We start from the raw sequence: 21,398 nt of genomic DNA, 5'->3' as shown, positions 1-21,398 counted from the left end.
GGCAAAAAGCAGCACAACAGCCTGAACAAGTAACTGGACAGGCAGAACGTTTCTTTCAGAATTAGTGTTGGTATCAGGCGTTCACAGTAGTACAGCAGCAGAATCCAGACAGACCTGAGCTTAACAGTTTCCATAAGACAATCCAGTCATGTCAATTGCAAATACCATTACATTCCTCTGCTCATCTTTACGTGATACTAACTCTTGTCAACTGCATCAAAAACAGGTTTTGAAAGCACCAGTTAACTCTAATGCTCGTCATTCTAGAAGGCATTCTAGAAGGTCCTTCCAATAACATTCCACAGCTGAACATTTAAATATTACTTTGAATTAAAAAAATGTTTAATTAGCCAAACAGTAAGTAACAATTTAACTTTATGTTTTAAACTCAGCCTTTCCAATCAGGGTATGAAAAGCAGCAAAATGTCATCCTAGAGAACAGAACAGAACTTCCAAAATTGTTGTGCCCTGTACAAAGCCAGTATTAAGAAAAGCAGCTTATTTTGAGGCACTAAAATATTTTGAACAGTTTTCCAGGCCTCCTAATTAAGACTGTGGCCAAATAACATACAGCAACAAAAAAGCTTTTGTTAAAATTTCACCTCACTGATGAGAAAAGTCTACCAGGTCATTGCTAAGGGACTGTAAGTCATACATTTCCAAAAGTTGTCTTAAGGGAACTCTCATATAACAACTTATCACTTTTGCTAAAGAAAAACATCCTCCTTTTTACCTCGGTGTTAACCAGTCTAATGCAATAGAAGGAACTTAAAATGCAGTGACTGCAAATTGCACTGAAGCATATCCAACTCACACACTACCTATAAAGCATTCTGCATACCAGCAGCTTAGAGTCTTAACGACCATAGGTCTGTCTTAAAACAAAAACGACCTCAACAAAATAAATAAAAAGCTCAAAACAGAAAAAAAACCCAAACAAACACGCAATCAGTTTTACCTTGTTGATGGGTACTGTCAATGTTGGCTCCAGTTTCACCTCAATTTCTTCTGGTGAGTAATAACAAAAGAGTTTGCCACCTCTTAGTACGCAGTACAGCCTCCTCCAGCTAGTCAGACTTCCTATCACTTGCTAAAGGGAAGAAATAGTCAGAAATCACCAAACACAAACTACAAATTAAGAGTATATTAGAAGGCATACACAGATCAGCTCTGTGTGATCAAAACTTAGTTACACTGAATTTTTTCTCCAGACAAAGACTTTCTGCTGCAGAACACTTCAGAGTGTGATTTTTTTAATGTTAACAACACTTTCAATATCTTTTGGTGTTCTACAGTTTTCACAGAATTATTGCCATGTGACGCTGGCACTAACAATACAGAATCTGCTGGTTCACCCAGAATGAAATCTGGGACTGGTGTCTACTACAAGAAAGAAACCACCTTTATTAGCTACAGTAACTATACAATGAAAGAAATAAAGTAGCTCAGTTTGGAAATACATATTATATTCAACAAACATTCAACATCTGCCTAGAATTTCCACTTTCTCAAATGAATTTTCTAAATGCCTTTCAAAAATGCATTATTATGCACAATCTGTTTAAAGCCTGTAATTCAACGCTCCTGATAAATGACCCACCGCTCTGGTCCTCCACTACCCCCTTCTCGTTTACCTAATTATGCAACGAACCAAACTTTTAGAAGTGAACTGAGTTCACACGAGTCGTTTTTGAAGGGCTGAGTTTAAACATGGCTCAGTTCACCAGTCAGATTCACCACGCTACGACATGAAATCTAGTGCTAGCACAACGAGGGATACGCACACGGATGAGAACCACAGGATGACTGGGACTGCTGCTGTTAGGTACCAGCCTAAACCAGCAAAAACGGCACTGGATCTTTACATAACGGCTTAAAAAATCTCACTGAAAAGCACACCAAGGAAACATTTATGTCTTCACCCTTAGCTGCTGAAGGTACTGTTTGTAAATGCAGCCACGAGATAGAATTTTTCCCATGCTCTAGGTAGAACGGGTGAGAAATAACAGTTCTCAAGAAGCCACTTCTAGTAAAAGCCAATGTTTTAACAACTGACTCTTAGGGACAGCTATTAACAGAAAAGGATGTAAAAACAAGCAAGGTCTTCTTACCTGTTGATTAAGAAATCCAGCCATCCTATCGCTAACCATGCAGGAAGGCTGTGCAATTAAACGACAGCACATTTTTCCATACAGAGGGAGCCAAAAGGAGGATTCCTCTGGGAAAAAAAGACCAGGCATCAGAAAGGCAAACACTTTGTTCTGAACATTTGCCCTAAATACATAGTTGAGCTTCCTACATTCATTTTTACATTAAGAACATTAATCTAAACAAACATTTCTTTTAAATATAAAGAAAGAGATTTTATCCTGTAGGATTAAACCAAAACTGATTTTAAGTCTACATAATTTTATTTAATCATGTTAAAAAAAAATTTCCAAAAGAATTTCAAATAAAAATGGAGATATTGTTCTGCAAGAACAAGTTGTTCTTACATAAAATACGGCTTTAAATCTCATTTCACAGCTAGAAACACTCTGAAACATAAATACACTGGCTCTCATCATAGCACACGGCTACATTTACTTATGAGCACTTTGCTTCAGATTATTTTATTAAGGCTTAGCATTTGTATCTACTTGTGTCTTCAGCACTAAAAGAGCATTTAGGATTCCAAGGAGTTTCTAATGAATTGCAATATCCCTCCCTGCTCAGCTCTTCTGTGTAGTAGCTCTCTTCTGTAATTAGAAGCAGGTAATACAATGTTCCATTGACACGACTCCATTTTAGAAAAGCTTGTAATGAACGAAAATATCCAGGTATATAATTTCTTACAGACTAAGTTATGTAAATTAACGACAGAAAAAAAGACTTTGAAGAAAGAGTATAAAGTACTAATAAAGAAAGGCTTACAAATATCAAGTATGCTCAGAATCATTCACCTAACCCTTCAAGAAGAAAATACCTCATAAATCTTCAGATCTATACTTATTCAGAATTAATGACACGTAAAGAACGAAATTCTCTTTGAGGTCAAGTTTACCCAAGTAAAAGAAAATTTCCCAGAAGTTGCAGTGAAAGTCCCATGTCTTAAGTTAAAAATTAGAAGGTGGCTTATGGGAGGGGCGATCCTTTCAGAAGATAACGGTCAAAGTATCAAAAACTGTACTCCTGCTACCTAAAACATTACCTTCAGCTTCAGCACAATCATAGTCCCTGTGTTAACATCTAGGTTGACTGCTGTCAGCTTGGGCTGTCCCAGAGCTGAAGTACGGCAACCAACACGAATTGCAAGCACACGTGCTCACCCCCCGCGTTAAATCTGGAACCAAAACCACCGAGCTGAACCAAAGCTATTTTTCTACTTTCCTGTGACTACAGAAGAAAAAGCTCTTCTTCATTCTGATAAACTTCCTGGGTTGTGAGGAAGGGGAAATAATTTGTATATAGCTACAACTCACATAAGATCAAGATGCAAATGACAGAAGAAACTCCCAAGAGAATTAAATTTTCATCTGGACTTGAAATTTTACTCAACTTATAGTTTATTCAGCTGTGTACAGATGCCTGTTTTAGAGCTGTTAAATATTTTATTAAAGTCCTTCTATATTAAGTATCAAGAAAAACAATCTCTTTAAGCTCTTTAGTTTACAAGAGAGAGAAATGCACAACATTACTGGTTTTTTATTTCCTTAAATTGGTACCAGATGTACTTACCATTTCCTGTAATGGTAAGGTTGTGGGTCCTGAAATTGTCCTCAGCGCTCTCCAGCCCCAAAATGGTATATGCTAGCAAACTGTACTTTGCTCCACTAAATGTGAAAGAAAAGGCCTATTTAAGACATTTCTGCTTCACGTTGTTCAGGCAGTAATTAATGGCAGTTAACACATTTAGGTCCAAGGGAAAGCCATGGTGCAAGGCAGCTCCCGTCAGTGCCCACAGAGTGCCGTCCTCCCTCTTCCCACTGAACTCCCCCATCTCCAGTTCTGCGTGTAAACCAACACTGTGCCAGCCAGTTCCTCTGCTTCCTATGCCCTTACCTCCTGCCTCCAGCCTGTGTGTCCGTCCCTCCAGTTCCCTCCTGGCCCCCAGCTTCCAGGCCAATGCCATGAGGACCCATCATGTGGCTCTTTCTGCGGCCACCGCCCTTGGACTTGACTTTGACTTCTGTGGTTGCTGCCTACGAGCCAGGCCCGCGCTAACTGCTGAGCCAGCAGCTGCCAAACCTGGGCGTAAAGGCTGTGCTCTGCAACCTCTCTGCACCGTGAGGACGCTAAATCATCTCTAGTCCAACACTAAGTGACTATTAAAAGTTTTACACCTTTTATTCCTAGGCCTAAGTGAATGAGATTTGGTAACAGGTTCAGAAAATGCTATAGTTAAGGTTTACGTCATCCATTGTTCTATTATTTGAAAACAAAGGTAAAAAACTAAAAGGCTTTATACTGCTCCTCTATGTTGCTCTGGCTGCATAGGCTAGGCTTTACAAAACAGTTTATATATGCACTTTTTAATAGTATCTAACAGCTTGATCCTTCACATGCAGAAACCCTACAGTCAGTTTTGTTGCATAAAGGGCTTTTCACTTATTGTGCTTACATGTTTCAGAATGCTATATGTTTGGTTTGGATTTTGCCTATGGGAAAAAAAATTGCATTCACAATTCAGCACAGTGCATGTGGAATGCAATTCTTAGAATAAACTAGCATAAATTTGGTACATGTTTAACTTTTCCCCCAAATATTCTTCAGACCAAGTAACAGATTTACAGTCAAGCAATGCAGTAAGAATTCCACTTGACTAAAGGCAATTTCAACGAAGTTTACAAGGAAATAAACCCCTCAAAATCACTAACTACTCTCTCTCCCTGACAGGGTCTAGCATAATGTCCTTAAGATACCTCCCGTACAGTATAAAACAGCTTAGTGGTATAAAAGGTGAGAAGACACTACTGAACTAGCATCACTAAAAAATATTGCTTATCATAATATTTTTCAGATGTTCTTAACAGCACGGTGGGAACATAGTGTTTTAAAATCTTTGGCTCCGCAGAGAAACAAGGCAGATGCCTACGTAGCTCTAATCCTAAGGAAAGAGGAAGAGGAAAAGTAGCAAGTTTGTTCCCAGGGAGGTCTGTTACACGTCTATCTCAAGGGAACAAAAAGAAAACTAAATATCATATAACATTTTAGGCAAAAAATCCACTGCTGTGAAACATCTCAAGAGGGCAATCTGAACAAAAACTCATCAGCATTTGTATATATCCCCTACCAGACTGTTCGCTAATGAAAGATTCTCCGCTGCTTATGCTTTGCCATGTAGTTGAGTAATACATTACCATTCTATTTAAACTGCACCAGAAAGTTCAGTTTATTCTCACAGATAAAAATTCTGTGCTGATTTTAAAAATACTTTTTTTAAAGCATGACTAATTACCACAACAACCTTGCCAAAAAAAATAGCTACTTCACTTTTAAAATATGCTTCACAGTATCATTTTCATTCTAAAATATAACAGTCATTCCTTTCAGCCAGCTGCAATGTAATTTAGAAACATTTTATCTACAAATATTTTCCAAATTTAACTGGCTAATCAGGATTGGTGACTGCTTTTGCCTCTACATTTCACAGAATTAGCTAGCTGCCTCAAATGGCAGTTTCTTTGTATTACAAAGAATAATCTGCCTACTGCATCTCATTCAGCACTTTGCATATCTACAGTATTTTTCCATGTAATAACTTTATTAAAAAAAATAAAATCAGCTCGTCTCCACAATATGCCTGAGGCAAAAGCTTGTTATTTAATCTGTTTACTGATCAAGAGACAGAGGCACCAATGTTGCCACACAGACACCCGTGTGGGAAGGTGTAACTATATCACCCTTTCTATCAAGGAATATTAATTAATATCTCAGACTCCAGAATCTGTTGCTGAATATTAATCCCAATGTCAGAAATCCCAGTCCACTCATCCAGATACATAGAGTGGAGGATTTGTGAGAAGAAAAAAAAAAAGGAGAAAAAAAAAATCTAACATGCTCAACTCTCAATCAGCTCTTAAGGTAATACAAGGTAAAAGTGAGTCCATTAGATTAGACCATGTATTTCTAGCAAAATATCATTATGAATTTGCCAGTACAAACACAGGACACCAAAGCTGTGTCTCCAGCTCAGCGAAGGACAATACATCTAAGCAGTAACAACAAGTCCATGTGTAGGTCAGTTCTGCAAATGAATAAACATGCACTTCAGGGAGTCCCTCCAATGATTTATCCAAAGAGCAACGTAGTTACTCTGGAATTCAAAAATATAACCCCACTAAACATTTTTCTTCTACAATAAATGGAAAAGCACGAAAGGAAAAAGAAAAAAAGCCAAAAACCTAGAATAGAAAAAATAAGCAGGCAAAAGACTGTATAGAAAAGAGAAATAATTAAGAGTAGAGAGAATATCAGTATAACTGAAGCTAACCAACATAAGCAGCCATTCAAAGCACTTCGTCACGAAGAAGTTGCAATGCTAAAGATTTCCTCACTAACCAGGGAGGTTTCTAAGCCAAGAAGTGTGACACAGAGGGATCACAGAGCTTTTGGAAAACAGAGAACTTTGCCCGTGTGTGCTCTGAAACGAAAAAGGCCTGTACAAATTAAATCTACTGAGAAGAGGTGTTCATATAATACAGAAAATTCCCTTTTTTGTTGCAGTTTAATTTCACCTGCTGGACTGCTAAAACTCCCTGGGAATACTTGAAAGGTCACTTGTAATCTTGCAATCTCTTCCCCTTTATAAGGGCTATATACCAAGGTCTTACTAATATAAATCCTAAGGGAGCCTATAAAAAAAATTGACAACTTATTTTCTGCATATAATAACCCGCTAGGTTTCTTCAAGTCTTGTTTAATCACCTAGCAAAGCCATCATTAAACACATCACTGTTCATTTAACTCTGTTAAGCAAGTAACAGTCACTTTGAGATGCTTATTTATAGTAGAAACAACCAACTTCAAGAAGGAGGAAAGCAAAATACAGTTACAATTGAGAAACCCAAGCAAAACCCAAAGGAGGAGGCAGTTGTTCAGGCTGCCTACTGATGCTTCTTCCTTAAAAGACCGGCAATCTATATTCAAGTGAGGATGGCCAGCAAATAAGCTAGTGGCTAGATCTGAAGCAAACTGTATATAATGATAGCGTGTCATCGCCCAGCTGCAGCTTGTGGAAAGCACAGCCACCTGAGCTGATGCAGATTGAAAGATACCTTTGTCATTAGGTAGAACACATGCTCTGTGGATAAGATGTCCTGGATGTTTATTTTTGATTGAAACGGTCATATCAGTATACAGTAATATCGGTTTGACAAAGATGGAATATGCTCAAATGCTTCTTTTCAAAATCCAGGCAAATAGATACAGGAAGCTAGACCAAGACTGCACTCAACACCTGGCAAGAACTGGGCATTGATTCTTTACTGCTCAGCTGCCAAAAAACAGTAATACCTTGAAAAAATTTCTTCCCCCCCAAAATATAATTAAATCAATATTAGTATTTATGACTTAGGTACTTGGCCTGATTAAAATCCTATTAAATTAAAGGATCTGGAAAACATTAGTAGGCAGTTAGCTTCATTAAAAAAATGCATGAAATACTTAATTTTTTTTTTTAAAGGAAACAGGTAAATTACTGGGAACAGCACTTATTTCTACGAACGCTAAAAATTAGTTCAAAATGTTCTGTGCTAAAGTCAATTAAGAAAACTCCTGTTAAGCAGTCTGTAACTGTAAAGTATCTTCGACCATCCAGAGTTTTACAGAAAAGCCAGCAAGTGGAATGGCCCCCATGTGCAGAGCATGCACCCCAGGCACAAACAGCTCAGTCAGCTTACTTAAAGGAGAGGGTACAAGAAAGGTTTATCCTGTCTACACACCACATTTTATTTCACACAACTTATAACTTCTAGACATATCTACCTGTGTGTCATGTATGAGTAAAATTATCTAGATGCAAAAATAGTAGGGAGGAAGGAGGAAATGGGAAAAGGAGTAGAGGCAGATGGACAGAGGAACACATAAGGACATTGATCAAGCTCGATCTCCTCCATAGATCAAACTAAAAATACTAGTTTGCCAATAACTGGGTTTACCAGGTAGCTGGCTGCATAGCAGAAAGATAAAGCCTACTCGTGTTTCAAGACCCTAAGGCTGAGTAACACAGTTGGAATTCACACCTAATGCCTACTTTCTCATTTCATATTTAAAATGTATTTTTTTTTCATTCTAGTAACAGAAATAATTACTTTCCCATTCATTTTCCAAAAATTTACAATATATTTGACTAATTTCTATCTTAAAAGTGATAAAACCAGGATATTAGTATACACGTCTTACTGGATGACCAGGTCAGCAGGCAAAAGGCATTCGGTGGTGTCATCTTCCAGGAGGGCTTTGAGTTTCTTCCCTGTAGCTTTGCTGAGGGATGTTTTAAGTTTCTTTGCTAGTTTCTTAGGAGTATTTGTTACATATGAAGACTCCTCTGCACAGCAGCTATACACTTCAACCTTCACCTGGAAATCTGGGCTTGCTTCATCACTGAAGGGGAAGAGTAGAAAGTTTCAGAGCACTTGTTAACAAACTGAGTATGCAGCCAAGGAAGGTTGCTGCTACTATATATATTGAATAACTTATATTTCTAATCAAGGGAAGGAATGCTGTAAGATTCAGGTGAAGACATACATTAATATGGAATTAAAAGACTAAAGCACACAGGCAGTAACTTAGTGCTGAAGTCATGAGATGGATGTTCTAATTAAACCATAAACAATTGCAAACAGGAAATTCAACGTTTATGTTAAAAACTGGAAAGAAAAACATTATGGAAATACACAGGCAAGACATTCAAACATACTTAAACCTGCTGTTACCCAAAAATTCCATGATTGAAAACCTATCCGTGTCTATGGTCCTAAATCAGATGGAACTGTTTCAAAGATATCTTAGTCGCATCCCAGCCCCTTCACATACTGAAAAAAATCCTATCCCACTTTCAACTGACAAAATTGGTCATTCATAACTACCTACTGCTGCCTTCTTCCGTGCCCAGCCTATGCTTTCTCTGTTTCTAGTCCTACTGATTTTCTTGTTCTCAAGCTTATTCATCAAACCAGAAGCCCAGCCTCACCTTTCAGGTACAAATCATGTCACTGCACACATGTCCATACTGAAATCATCCCAAAGGCCTTTATAAAAAGTCGCTCTTCATCTCGGGGGATACAAGGCAAATTAGTGATATTTCTGCTTTTGTTGCAGTACTTCACAGAAAATTATAATAGTCAAGTCTCATATCTTTGAAGAAGCATATTTAAATCTTTGTGCCTGCTCTTAACTTGAACAGGTGTTTAAATAAGAGTTTAAAATCTGATTTAAAGATCCATTTTCTCTCAATCACTCAATTTTCAGGATTTTGATTTAAAGTTTTCAGTAGTTCTAGCTTTCCAGTCACTCTTCCTCAGGAGAATGAATATAAATTCCTAATATAAAAAGTAAAGCAAGGGGGGAAAAAAAGAAAAAAAAAAAGGCTATGTGCCTCTCAGGACTCTCTTTAAAACTATAATGCAATCAAAAAAGCACATAAGAACACCTTTCTACTCTTTTCCAGGTTACTTTTAAAGATAAGTGAATAACTTCCTGTCTACTATTCTTCAATAGTACAGACTGTGACAGTAGCACATGCTCATATAGATGTAACAGAACACGAGGTGTGGAAAAAGAGCATAGCCTGCTGTACAGAATAATACTTAAAAAACTGGGTGCAACATTCATGCCTGTATTTTCGTAAGGTTTTCATGTTGCAGTACCTCAAGAATAGAATTAAGTTAATACATGTTTATAACTTTATATAAAGAAAAACGCTTCAGCATGGCAAAAAAAGAAAAGAAGTACAATTAGTACAATCATTTTGTGCATCAGTCAATTGGTACATCATTTTGTACATAAAAAATCAACCTTCCAGAGGTGGGGATCAACCACCCACTGAAATTAACGGGACCTCTACTGATTCCTTTGCCCACAGGAACTCTTGGTATACCTCAGCCAATCTTATTCATAATCATATCCATTTCCAAAACAGCAATATTCATTCAAGAGAAATAAATTATACTCACAATATGGTTACATTTTCAAAACAGATATCTGTTATTGCTTTATCCACAATAACCACATCTGTATCAAAAACCTCAGCTCCCATTCTGAACAAACAAAATACTGCATAGCGCTGTGACTCTGGAGAGAGACAAAGAAATGTTTTATTGGTCATATTATAGATCACAATATTAAATGCTTCTAGTAAATAAGAGCAGAAGAAATAGTAATAACTCAGATCTCTAAGGAGTTGCACTCAAATTCTTCCCATCATAAATTTTCATCATAGGATTTTATAAGTGAATTATGAAAGTTGCTGTATAGGTATAACATTCAGAAAAAAAAATGCCTGCCTCCACTCAATTTATTTTAATAATCAGAAATGTTAATAAAAGTGAAATTTTGTTTAATAAAAGAGTTTCTAAGCAAAAAAACCCACCATAATATTTGATCCAAAGCCGCACGATTTTATGAATGTATTATATAGGATTAGACTATTTTGCCATGCTTAGCCCCTCTAACCCTATTGAAAATCAAAGTGAAATCAATGCCAGGTGACAGCTGGAACAGATTTAGGGTTAATCTCCATGACACAGCAAAATGCATGTACTTGAAGACTACCCAATAATACACTCAATACCAACAGACAACTTCCATTTAAACTTCTCACTGGAAACAACCTCTAATATACCCTTTCAAGTATAACCAAGACATAGAACACGTTTAATCAGAAGTTTCTCAGCTATCCATTTAATAACAACACTTTTCTGTTGCTTGCTCTGGAATTTCTCCTCAGGAGGACTTTTCAGAGACTAGGGTTTAAACATACAGAACCACAGGACTTTGAACTAACTGAACTCGCTACAACCAACAAATTCAAGTTACCAGCAATTGTGCAACAGAGTAAGCCACGGACCTACTGAAAGGTCAAAGAAAGGGTTGAAATGAGTGTGGACTTCCCCATCCAGTTTAAATTTACAGGCATAAGCAATTGCTTATCAAGGTAGTTCATTACATTGTACATACTTTCTTTATTGCTGAAGTGATCAGAGTCTTTCCACATTAAAGGTATTCGAATATCTAAAGGAAAAAAAAAAAGTAGGGAAATTAAGTTACAGCCAATACTGTAGATCCACGATTGAAACAAATTTACAAAAAGTTTCTTGTTTATTTTCCTGATGTTCTGGAAGTAACAGGACCTTCTACCCAAAGAACAGCATAACTACTTCAATTTTATTAACCATGTCAAAAGAAAATTCATCAATTAGTTCAACCTGAAGTGTCATTTTCTTTTAGAAATAAGGATAGGATAAACAATATTTTAAATCTCATCTGAAAGTACCTGAAATCACATTTCGGAGTGGCTGTGCTACACAGTTCAGAGAGGTGTTCTCAGAACTCAGAGGTTCTGAGCCCACTATTATGCACAGATGTAAACTGAAACTCTGCCTGGTGCTGGAAACCATCCATCCAACTGCAAGAAGAAAAACTTCCTGTTTTAATGGAACGACTGCGATACTTATACTGCAAACACTTAACTCTTGTTTTGCTAACCACAGAGAAAATACCACTTTGTAATCCACATTCCCAGTTAGAATTGTCTGAGTTGACATTAAAAGAGTTTAGAAATCTTTTTCTTTTAACTTAGGTATATTCTTCTACTTCAGAACCACAGCAGAGAGATAATTACAAAAGAATTATTTGAAGTAATTTTAATTTTAGGAAAGTATTTTCTCCAACAATTTTTCCCATTTATCTACTCAATCCAACACAGTCTTGACTGATATTTGCCTCCAGTTTTGAGGACTCACGTTCATACATAATGTTTCTTACTAGTGTCTTGTTAAAAGACAAATGCAGTGGTGGCTTTATAAATCCAAAGCTGGTTTCTCAAGTACAACGCAGCGTTTTAAAATATATGCAATATATTAAGTGACACATGATGGCAGCAGCGAACAGCATTAGCTCAATTGCGTTTTGATAAAAATCTTCAGTATTGTTACAAAGGAGCATTGCTGACTCCAGCGTTGATCTTCATACGAGGCTCACAGAAAAATCCACATATAGTACGCTAAGACACAAACCAGAGGTGTTATTCTGGCAACAGATTGTCATGTATTTCTGTGGGCTTTTACACACAACACTTCTTGCTGATTTAAGTGAAATTGCATACAGTCATTCTGTTTCAGAAGTTGTATTAAATGAAAAATTTTAATTTAATTTTGATTACATTATCGTACATCTTATTATATGTGCTATGTCAATTCTGAAACTTGCAAATTCATCTATTTTTAAGCGTTCATGAAACCTAATGAACTTTCAAAGTGAGTTGCCAGAATACAGATTTAGACTGACACAACTTCCTAAAAAAATCAACACATCACCACATTCTGCAACTGCCTTTCACTTCTGAAGATGCACTTGCACAGTAAGCATTTCTAACAATAGGTTTTAAAATAAGGAAACAGAAAATTTCATTAAAACAGTTACAGAAGTCTGTCTCAAACTTTAAATACATCAGTCAGAGACAAAGAACAGAATGATTCTTTCCTAAAAGATAAAGGTCTTAAATTTACATAAATATGTGAAAGTAGAAGTACAATAAAAGCCTTGTTTCATCTTTAATCACAGCAAACTCTGAATGACTATTTTAATGTGCTCGATAGGTCTTGTTAACAATTCAGTACTAGATTAATGATTACTTCTGTATGTCACTTTCAATATCATGCTAGCTGAAAAATGTACACCTTAGTCAGAAAACCATCAGGATACAGAAAGGAAAATCACTGGAACTAGTTTAACATGATGCTTGTAAATCAGTTTTCAATTCATTCTTGGATTGAAAGAGCTGCCATTTGTTAAAAACAAAGATCAATTTTCACACACCTTAATTTCAGTTACCATTAGCTGTAAATCCATGTGGCTTCAAATTGGATACATTTGAGCACTACAATTAATCAAATTTAAAACCAATGATTCCTTTATAAAATTGTTTAAAATTATGATTAGTCATTTTGATCAACATTTAATATACTGTTTTCTGACAAAGTAATTGATAAGATAACATAAATTACATAATTCATTCACACACGTGGGGGAAAAACAAGTAAAAATAATAGCAGTGTGAAAATCTGTGGATTAGGAATGCACTCCCCACACAGTATCCGACATACCGTTGCTTTCTGTAGGAGTACATTCCGCAGTACTCCTGCATAGCTGCTCCTGAACTTTTGGTGTTGGCCACACGATCGCACTTTTTTGGTAACAGCATAAGCTTCTGGCATGTACTAATCATACAACACACCGATGTATTTATAAATGAATGGATTACTTTCCTCTAAAGAATCCATTCTATATCTTCAATTCTTAAATTACATTCCCAGCCATATTACATGGACTACAACTTACTCCTCACTTCCAACCTCCCCCACACAACTCAGTCTCATCTCCACATTCACGCTGCGTGTATTTGCAACCGTGTTTTCAACACAAGGCAGGCACACGCACGTGCTCGGGGTCTTCCAAACTTGCAGAGGAACTCCAGTTGTGAATCCACTGACAGTGTACAGGAGAGAAACGCAGCATGCCCGACCTGCGACACACAGATTGGGCAAGACAGAGAAAGAAGAATAGTGGGAAATTACAGGCGTGGACATACTGCAGGTGTGGAAGCAGACAGGACCTGATTTGGCATGCTAAACAGACACAGGACAACGGGTCAGAGGACAATGCAAGGAAGAACTAGGGAGGCATGTATTCATGTTATCTCAGATGTCCCCATCATCCTGTTTGGTCCCCATGTGTTGCCTGATCTAGTCGAGAGGTGGCAGCCCTGGCGACAGGGAGGCTGGATTAAAATGATCTCTAAGGTCCCTTCCAGCCAAGGCCATTCTATGATTCTACGATTCTGTGTGTTTCACCCAGAGGTTCCTGCCCTTGTCAAGCATGAACAAGTCTGTCACCACAATTACTTCTCATGTACATCAGTTCTTTGCTTCCCAGGCACACACAGTGGAAAATGAGTTAATAACAGGTGCTCTACAGAAAATATAAGTCTCTCAGCAAAGGCAAAGAACATTTAGGCTTTCCTTTCCAGTTTCCAAGAACATTTAGGCTTTCCTTTCCAGTTTACACTGGACCTGACTAAACTTCCGGACACGAGTATCTCAAGAGCAGCAAGGCACGGCAGCAGCCCAGCTCTCACAGACATGTCTGCAATGAGGTAGTTCATGCCTCTCTCTTCTTCACCTCAACCTAGGCCACACTTGTGAGGATCAAAACCCCCAGATAGAGAACCACTATGTCAGTAACAGGACAGAATCATTAACAGACAGCACATAATAGGAAGTGGTCTATTACACCCTTCTATTCTCATCCCACCAAAAGAAACTAGCTATATGTTTCATAACCTAAACAAATTTTTCATACTAAAAATGAAGTCCCTACGCAATCCTGATTTTCTAAAGATAACCAAAGTGTATTATATGAACCTAAAGTCTTCACTGAAGATAACTCTACAAATATCAAGAAAGGTGCAACCCCAGCACAGACAGGCAAACAGATGCTTTCATCCAACTACCATAAGGAGGAAAGACAGATGACAGATACACATTCTGCAAACAGCTGTGCTGGCAGAAAACATTACTGAACCATGTGCTCATCGCTCTTCTACTAGAAGTTACCTTGCTTGATGATATGTCAAAATATGCAGAATTAACCTAAACAGTTTAAGTAGTGAGCTTTCATTTTTAATGAAGTGGGTCAGAGAGCATAAACAGATCTGTTAGCAAAGCTAGTGGAACAGCCACAATGAACAACTACAGGAATCCTGAATGTAGTAACATTCACTATTGGTACAGGCAAACAAAATCATAAAATTGCAGTACTGAAGTCTGAGAACAAGCTAGGAACCAGTGAACTAGCCTACTGGAAATCATTGTTAAACATTCTTGTTGCAAATTTGCATTGAAGCTCTACCTTTCTTTTTGCTGTAGTAATATAATCTGTATTAATCACAAAACATTTGCATGCTATTCGTAATTCTGCCCTCAGTTTGTCAGACGTACCCTGTATGATCACATCAAAGTTTGTCTTTGTGGGGTGAAACCCAAAAGTTACCAGCACATTTACACTTATTTAGCTTTGAAATGCATTCAATATATGGTCACAAACAGAAAGAAACATGTCCCACTGTGATAGTCCCTGAAAGTGAAATGGAAACGCTAGGTAGGGTCTTCAAAAGCATGTGTGTGACTTAAAAGCAGAAGTCTTCCTGAAGCGCAAGAGGACTTATGCCCCTGAACCACATATGCACTTTAAAAATACAATCTTGTTTGTGTAATTTGTATTACAAGTTACTGTCCAGCCAATTAGCTCCTCTAATCTGATCACCCAGCCGCTTACCTGACATAGCGACCTTTGCTCTGCATGCCACCCAGTTTTTTGTGCCATTTTCTGAAGACCTGCCAAAAAAAGAAGAAAAATGAGATTCGAAATCTGTGCATTTAGACTTCTAAGACTCAACCCTTTAAACATTAAAAAGTGCCAGGGTTTTCATATTATAACTCATTTTAAACACCTTTCTTTGAAGTTAAATTTGGTATCTCTGGTTTAAGATATGAGTCATTAGATTCTTGAGGATAATCTGGAAGGAAGGTACACCATCAATTTTCTTAATTCCCTAGAAGATTTTACTCCAAAGCTTTTTTAACCTGAGTATTAAAAGACAAGAAGATTCATCTTCCTTGTCTTTTCCGGCTCCAATAGAATTAAATATGCTACCAACTTGTCCCCTTCTGTACACATCAGTGAATAAGCAAATTAATTTATCGATTCTATTATTAGAGAATTGCCTCCTCCTCTATTGATAGATACCAATTACAAACTGTTGCATCGTTAAGATTGTGATTTTTACACGCAGGCAGACTAAGTAGCCAGAGTGTAGAACTCAAGGTCAACCTTAAATTGAATTAAAACAATAGATAAAAAGTAACAATAGAGTGCTCTCCTTATATCTGCCACAGGTCCCAACTCCCAACGAAATAAGGTAAAATTCAAATTTCTAGCTGCTACCAATATCCTGACTTCTACAGCCAGTTATAATATTTTCACAACTCACAGGTTACAGATCCACATAACAAGAAACAGGGACAAAACTCTCTTGAAAACCCTAGAATTTTTTCTCTCAGCCACCATCATTTTATCTGGATTATACTTTAAGCAAATTCCCCTCCTGAGCACATACTCAAAAAAGGACCTGCAAATGCACTATCAGCTATCAAATATATGATCTAAATGGTAGAGAAATAACTCTATAGCATGCATCTCTTCTAACGAACTCCACTAACAGTTCAAAGGACCCCTTAAGAGAGAACTCTACCGATGCATGCCTGACACAAATCAAGTGAGCAATACAGCTGACTGTACGGAAAAATCCCAGCTGTTTAGATATATAGAATCATAGAATGGTTTGAGGTCAAAAGGACCTTAAAGATCATCTAGTTCCAAACCCCTGCCATGGGCAGGGACACCTCCCACTAGACCAGGTTGCTCCAAGCCCCATCCAGCCTGGCCTCGAAGACTTCCAGGGAGGGAGATGCCATAGCTTGTTATCAGCATATACACATACTTTATATTACTCTATCATTAAAAACACAAATAAAAGATGAATCATTATAAAGGTCGTTGTATTAGTAGGAAAAATCCGTAAAAGTGCAATAATTACAGAATACCACAAGTTATAAGCGCTGGTTTTCAAAATCAGCTTTCATAATAATTGATATAGTGAGAAAAATGCAGTTCTTTCCTTCAATAAATTTCTCCTATAAGACCATATTTCTGAAAGCAAAAAGTAGAGAACTATTCTTATAGATAAAATTAGCTGGAGCTAAGCATGTACTCAATGAGTTTCTATTGTTAAATTGCAAGAAAATATTTCATTAAAGTAATAGCCCGAGTGCAGTAGTGTCTCTGCATCACAATTCTTATCATTGTGCCCAAAATATATTCCATTAGGCAAAAAATTATAACATTATTCAATTAATCCATGTATACTTCAGCTTATTCAAGAATTATAACGTGAGACCATTTTAACTAAACTGGTTTTTCTTCGCAGTACCGTTGTACTATTTTTTTACTTAGCTGTAGTTAACAGCGGTGGCCAGCAGAGGGTACCAATTAACCATGATAATTCCATCATTAAAGAGGCCTTAGTAACAATACGAAAACTGAAAAGTAGAAATAGCTGTATTCTGACACGGATACTTTTGGGTTGTTCCTTCAGAAGTGGTTAGGCGCCTTTTTGTATGTTAAAGGTTATCAAGAAAATACGGCTATTTTGATACTCGATATTCGGATGCTGAACTATAGCTTAATGTCAATAACAAAATGAACCCAGAAAACTATTACTTGTATTCAAGAAGACAGTGGAATGATCTTATAAATTAATGTTTTTAAGTCAGGAGTAACGTATATTTGTACGGAGGAAGACACAACAAAGGGTTCAAATCCACTTTTGTAGACAAGCTGCTAAGGATTCAGGTAATCAAAAACCTGCTTAATAATGCTTCGTTTGAATTTGAGCTGTTACTCACGGCTTTTCAGTTCTGCACGAGATCGGCTCTTCTTTTGGGTTCTGTAGCTTTGTCCTGTATGCACGTATACGAGCATTGCAAACCATCAGGTTTTTAACTGCTTGCAAGAGCTGGTCTTTCTGTGTGCTCACTGCAAGTAGTTTACAGATGCCTTCTTGCATTCGGATTTCAAAGTTAATCTTCTCTTGGATGTCGCATTCCTAGATACACAAAAACCAAACATAGCACTAAACCAAAACGCAACTAACAATATCCTGAATTTTTAACAGGTGCATAACATATGGTCATTGAGAAGCCTAACTGAACAAAAAAATGTAAATTAACATTCCACTTCTTACAGTGATCCCTACTTAAAATGAACTCTAAACTCAGGAAAAATATGTGAAATATTTTACTTGAGAAATTCAGTCTCATTACTTCTTTGGCCATCTTCAAAAGGGTTAAAAAATGTGTTGTTTTTTTTTTCACTTCCAGTTAATATAAAAACGAGGTAACACTGGAAGTGGAAAAAGGAGAACAGCCCAATACTTGACTGTTTCGGGCCATGAACTGAAAGTGAGACAGTTGTTGTAGCTTCAATACTACATAGCACTGTGCCTGAGGGCATAGCCATGCACACTTTTCATTCAAACGCATGAGATAAGACAGACCTGGCTGTCTGCATCATTGTGTTTTTAAAGGAGTGGGGGGTTTTAAGGCATTATAAAAACCTCTGGGAAGTCAACATTTTCTTGCCTGTTTTTAAAGAATACAAACATTTATAAAGGTGAGTTATTTGTCACTTGCCACTTCAAAGAGGCTAACCAACAGCAAGCTAGAAGATAATTAAGGTGAAGGATCACAGAGAGTTTGCTCTCTCCCAAAGGTGTGCTAGATACGACTGACAACTCTGATACACGTTTCCTCACGATGTGGTCATCCCTGGCCAAACCACATTAAGTCTGACACAAAAACCAGTTTTGCCACCGTATTGCAGGGTTGCATTGCAAGTTGGTGACTAACGACGCTTTTTCAACACTGAGCAAGAGTGTCCCAACCACCTCTGGAATTAAAAGCATTGTGACAGTTTTCAGCTTTGTGGTGCATCTGAACTCAAAACAAGCGCTTTGGGGCTTGATCTGTAAGCAATTGACTGAAGCTCACGGTACAATCATTTGAATTTACAAGTTCAGTATTTCAGCTGGTAGAAAAGAACTAGCAATTGCTCTCCCTCAAGCCTCTGAATAGGAGAGAAACAAGAAGGAGCTGATTTCCCCACAACTCAAGTACCTGAGAAATCCAGAACCCATGAAAGGGGTAACACATGATTTTCTTCTTTACTTGGGACTCACCCTGTCATTAGCTGCCTTTGACATGAGAAAGACACCCTTCACAGCAGCCAAAACAGGCAGGTGGAAGCTCAGTACCTACCCACCACCCGTTTCCTCCCAACTTCACAGGAATGGGTTTTATTAGTTTTGAAGGCCTGACACCGTAACATGAAGATACATAAAGTTTCAGCTGCTATTCCATCCATTCACAGAGCGTTTCTCCTCCCAAACCCCTCCTTTGTTACCCTAAAGAAAAACTAGCTCCAGTCCATAAACCACACTCAGCACCAGCACAGCAACACGCTCAAGCTGCAATACTCTGCTACTCGCCATCTGAAACAGAGCTGATGCCCAGCCACCACAGAACACAACCGTACAACACCAGGGGCTACCAGATCCCCTTCAGCAATATAAGCTTGTCACAACCATACAACACCAGGGGCTATCGGATCCCCTTCAGCAATATTAGCTTGTCGTTTCCCACCCTTCTGCTATAGACAGCAACTTCACTCTTGATAAAACGGGACCTAGAGCTGTACAGAAGGTTCTTTTGCCCCACATCAAAAGTCAGCAAGCTGCTAAGGCCCTGTACATATAGTTTCTCATTTTCCTCAGGTAATCCTTGGGTAAGATGATAAAGACCTGAGTCTCATGTAATCAGGCAAAGCAGTAGAGTTAAATTTTCTACCAAATTTGCCAGTGTTTAAGACAATTTAGTCACACGGTGAGAACGCAGATGATGACTGGGCACCACCATAAAGGAGGGCATTAAAAAAGCATATAGGAGTCTCCCAAAACCAAGAACTCTCAATCTGAGACCCCATCAAAAATGTCTGGAACTGGCACAGGTTACCATGACACAGGCTCTCTGGCACCAGTGGGTGGTTTAGTGGTGAATAGCTCTCAAAACTCACATCAGAGATGTTCTCCACAGCAGTTCTGCCGGTATTCCCTACAGTAAATACATGAAGGCCTGGGGACCCATTACGGCACCACAGACTACCCCAGTTTTCCCACTCATAGATTTGCTTTCAAAAGTTTCAACCACGACTGGTGCAGGATAAGCAATGCACCAACACCTCCACATCCCCAGCACCTGTTTCTCTATCCACACTTTTTCTCAGTTTATCCCAGAAGAAAAGGAAAAGCAAACAGCTTTCATCAATCTTCCTTAATTTTACACAGCTATGAAAAGCTAAGCAAGGCCTACATCTGCCCCTAGAAATAATTACTCATTCTTTGAGCCTAAACTAATACATCAGCTGTTACAAAGATGAACTGTGTCAAAGAAGAGTGAAGTAGTACTTCCCCCTAACATTTCCCAGGGTAACAAGCCTCTGTACTGAACCAGCACAGACCACAGCTCCTCTCCAGGTCTACAACTACAGCGAGGAAATACTCTTTGGGGTACCTGCACGTATCCGCACCAGGACTTTTAGAACTACACAAAGGTGTTAGTCCACGCTACATCACATCCAGGTTCACATAAACTATTCCGGACTAGCATTAAATGGCTGTCGGGTCTTGAATTTAATAATCACACCATACAAATCTCATCTGAAGGAATGATTTAGCAGCCTGATTTGGAATTTATGGAGTTCCTTGTGTCTACCAAAAAAAAAAAAGGTCAGTTGTTTTTTTTTTGTCCCAGTTCCTTCTAAAAACACGAGCACACCATCTGGACTTGGAGGAATGACACAGCACTGTTTTGCCATATGCTGTCTACTGATGGCACCGTTTCCCTTCTGGTCTCCATCCTTCCCCCACCAACGGCAGCACAACCCAGGCAGGGCGACTGACGGCTGTTGGGATTTTTCAGCCCCTGATTCAGGGGCTGCCTAAGCAATCCTTTCAGAAAGAGTTTTTTTATTCCCTGCCTAGAGATACCTAGGATGCAAGACATTTTAAGTTATTTCGAGGTGATGGAGTCGCAAAGCAAACCAACAAAAGGATCCAACAAGGGAAAGTGATATGGTCTCTGCTGAAGGCAAGACAGATTAAAGTCTTACTTTATTTAAGCCTCAGATACAAGCTTTCAGAGTCTTATTCCAAGGCACATGTGTGATTTATTACCACAATGGCTTAACATCTAAACCCCATAGGTCTAGCGTACGCAGGCGGGCAGCAAGCTTTCCTCTACAAGAGAGGCTGTGAAGTCACTAGTTTGGGGCTTTTTTTCACAGGGCCGAGTGCGTGTGGCAACTGACAGCGACAGCTTCACAGGCACAGCCAAGTTCAACTAACCCAGGCACCCGAGGTTTAAAAACCCCTCATTAACGGGAAAACAAACGGCTAACAGATTAAAGCAACAGAAAGGATCAGCTTCGCGCTGCGAGACCCCGAGAAGGGTCAGCACGGTCCCCCT

The 21,398-nt window shown here is 38.2% G+C and overlaps 1 protein-coding gene across 1 annotated transcript in view; it reads right to left on the bottom strand.

Moving 5' to 3' along the window:
• Positions 1–17,917, bottom strand: part of RTKN2 (rhotekin 2) — a 28,320-nt gene extending 10,403 nt beyond the window's left edge. Inside the window, exons 1-8 of the mRNA XM_009864981.1 lie at positions 17,724–17,917; positions 15,535–15,593; positions 11,158–11,211; positions 10,155–10,272; positions 8,383–8,583; positions 3,718–3,812; positions 2,112–2,218; positions 959–1,090 (exon numbers count right to left, since the gene is read on the bottom strand). Coding sequence (XP_009863283.1) covers positions 959–1,090; positions 2,112–2,218; positions 3,718–3,812; positions 8,383–8,583; positions 10,155–10,272; positions 11,158–11,211; positions 15,535–15,593; positions 17,724–17,884 — 927 coding nt within the window. The 5' untranslated portion in view covers positions 17,885–17,917. The remainder of the gene's footprint in view (positions 1–958; positions 1,091–2,111; positions 2,219–3,717; positions 3,813–8,382; positions 8,584–10,154; positions 10,273–11,157; positions 11,212–15,534; positions 15,594–17,723) is intronic.
• Positions 17,918–21,398: the final 3,481 nt, after the last annotated feature.

Source organism: Apaloderma vittatum, unplaced genomic scaffold, assembly GCF_000703405.1.
Source record: "Apaloderma vittatum isolate BGI_N311 unplaced genomic scaffold, ASM70340v1 scaffold12692, whole genome shotgun sequence".
Classification (NCBI taxonomy): Eukaryota; Metazoa; Chordata; class Aves; order Trogoniformes; family Trogonidae; genus Apaloderma; species Apaloderma vittatum.
Note: the sequence above shows the minus strand (reverse complement) of the source record. Positions and strands in the feature narration are given on the sequence as shown.